We start from the raw sequence: 1521 nt of genomic DNA, 5'->3' as shown, positions 1-1521 counted from the left end.
ATCCACCGTAAACATTACGTAATCCCCCAGCATCACTCACAGCCTGGCCTACGTTGGAAGGCATGCGTTTTCAATTGCCAGTAACTCGACAACGACCTCGTCGTTCGTTCAGACAGGATATGCAGGAGGCCCCGTGACAGAAAGGTCCATTCTCAGTCTGCCCATGATGAAAGCTTCGGCTACGACTCTTGGCGCAGGGGGACATCGGCGTTCCGTTGATGCCGTTTCGCCCGCGGGTGCGCATGAGACACCGCACCCGCAGTGCACAGGATCTACTTCGGCGGTTCAAGAATGTCTGTCGGTTTCCGCAATGCAGGTTACGAATGGCGGAGGGTTGCCGAGACCATCAAAGCTTTAAGCCGCCTGCTCGAGCAACCGCTCTGTCCAGATCAGTGACCGGTATCATGCTGTACATGTACTTCATTCAAGGTGAGAAGGCCGGGTTTCGGAGGTAGCAGTGTCTCTCTCCAATCGTAAGCCACCTCTTGTTGGCCATCACCCCGACTCCCGCTGCGACTATGACAGCCACCGCCGCCGCTCTCAGCACCCCAGCTACCCCCGCGACCCTGGCGCGCACCACGGATCTCGCGCCCGCTGCGAGTGGCGACGAACCCGCCCCCGCAAACGTCGCCAACGCTATGACCCTTACCCTCGCTGCCAGTGCGACAACCATCCTGCCAGTACTCCAGCTGCTTCTGCGGGCCGCCTGGCGGCCCCCACAGATCCCGCACACGCCGTAGATCCAGTTCTCCCCGCCGCTGACGGAGCTGGCGATTAGGAGCCTGTCCAACGCCGCAGCGCGAGGCTGCGCCATCAAGGCTCCGACGAGGATCACTTTGCAGCCGAGCCTGCTGCCGGTCATGACCATACCCCGACTGAGGCGCCCATGAGTGATGACGATGCTGTGCACGTGAGGCGTGTTGAATAAGAGCGATGCATAGTTCTATACAGCCGTGCAGAGTTCAAGTACGCAGGGCTCGGTGGCGCTTGCCACAGTGCTTACCCTTTGAAACAAGATGTTACAACTGGGCCGGATTTGTCCATACGTTCAGAAGACCCCGCTGTACATGAGTTGTTGTAAGTATCCCAAGTGTAGTCGCGGCTAATGTCAAGCGAGAAATGACCCCAACCGGTGGACGGGGTCATCCATTTGCTTGGAACCGAGCCTCGGGCGTTCGACACGATGCTCAGGCTGCTCGACATGAACCAGTCCCATCATGATAGATGGGAAGCCCAGGTGCTCATGCCCAACCCTGTCTCAGCGTGCAGGGACTCCTCGTCCTCGCCACGCACGTCTCGAGACGTCGACATAGGCGTCGTATGACCCGAGGATCTGTTGTGATTCATGAGGTCTGGTGATTATTCGTGGAGACTAGTCGACGGATACGGGCGGTTGTACGGGTCAGTTCAGCTCTCCATCGCCATATGCATTCGCTGGTGACGTCTCACTTTGCAGCTGTGCAGTGCAGAGCGATTGAGAAGCTCTCGCGATGTGTAATTGTGTACTGCCCTACCGACCTC

The 1521-nt window shown here is 58.3% G+C and overlaps 1 protein-coding gene across 1 annotated transcript; it reads left to right on the top strand.

Annotated features, from left to right (window-relative positions):
- Positions 1 to 518: 518 nt before the first annotated feature.
- A1Q1_05968 (uncharacterized protein) lies at positions 519 to 928 on the top strand (the record flags this gene model as incomplete). Its single annotated transcript, XM_014321177.1, has 2 exons — positions 519 to 736; positions 799 to 928. The coding sequence occupies 2 exons, from the start codon at positions 519 to 521 to the stop codon at positions 926 to 928; spliced, it is 348 nt and encodes a 115-aa protein (XP_014176652.1).
- Between the last annotated feature and the right edge of the window lie 593 nt (positions 929 to 1521).

This window comes from Trichosporon asahii (genome assembly GCF_000293215.1).
Source record: "Trichosporon asahii var. asahii CBS 2479 unplaced genomic scaffold scaffold00075, whole genome shotgun sequence".
In the NCBI taxonomy this organism is placed as follows: Eukaryota; Fungi; Basidiomycota; class Tremellomycetes; order Trichosporonales; family Trichosporonaceae; genus Trichosporon; species Trichosporon asahii.
The sequence above is the reverse complement of the archived record's forward strand: the minus strand, read 5'-3'. Positions and strand labels throughout refer to the sequence as shown.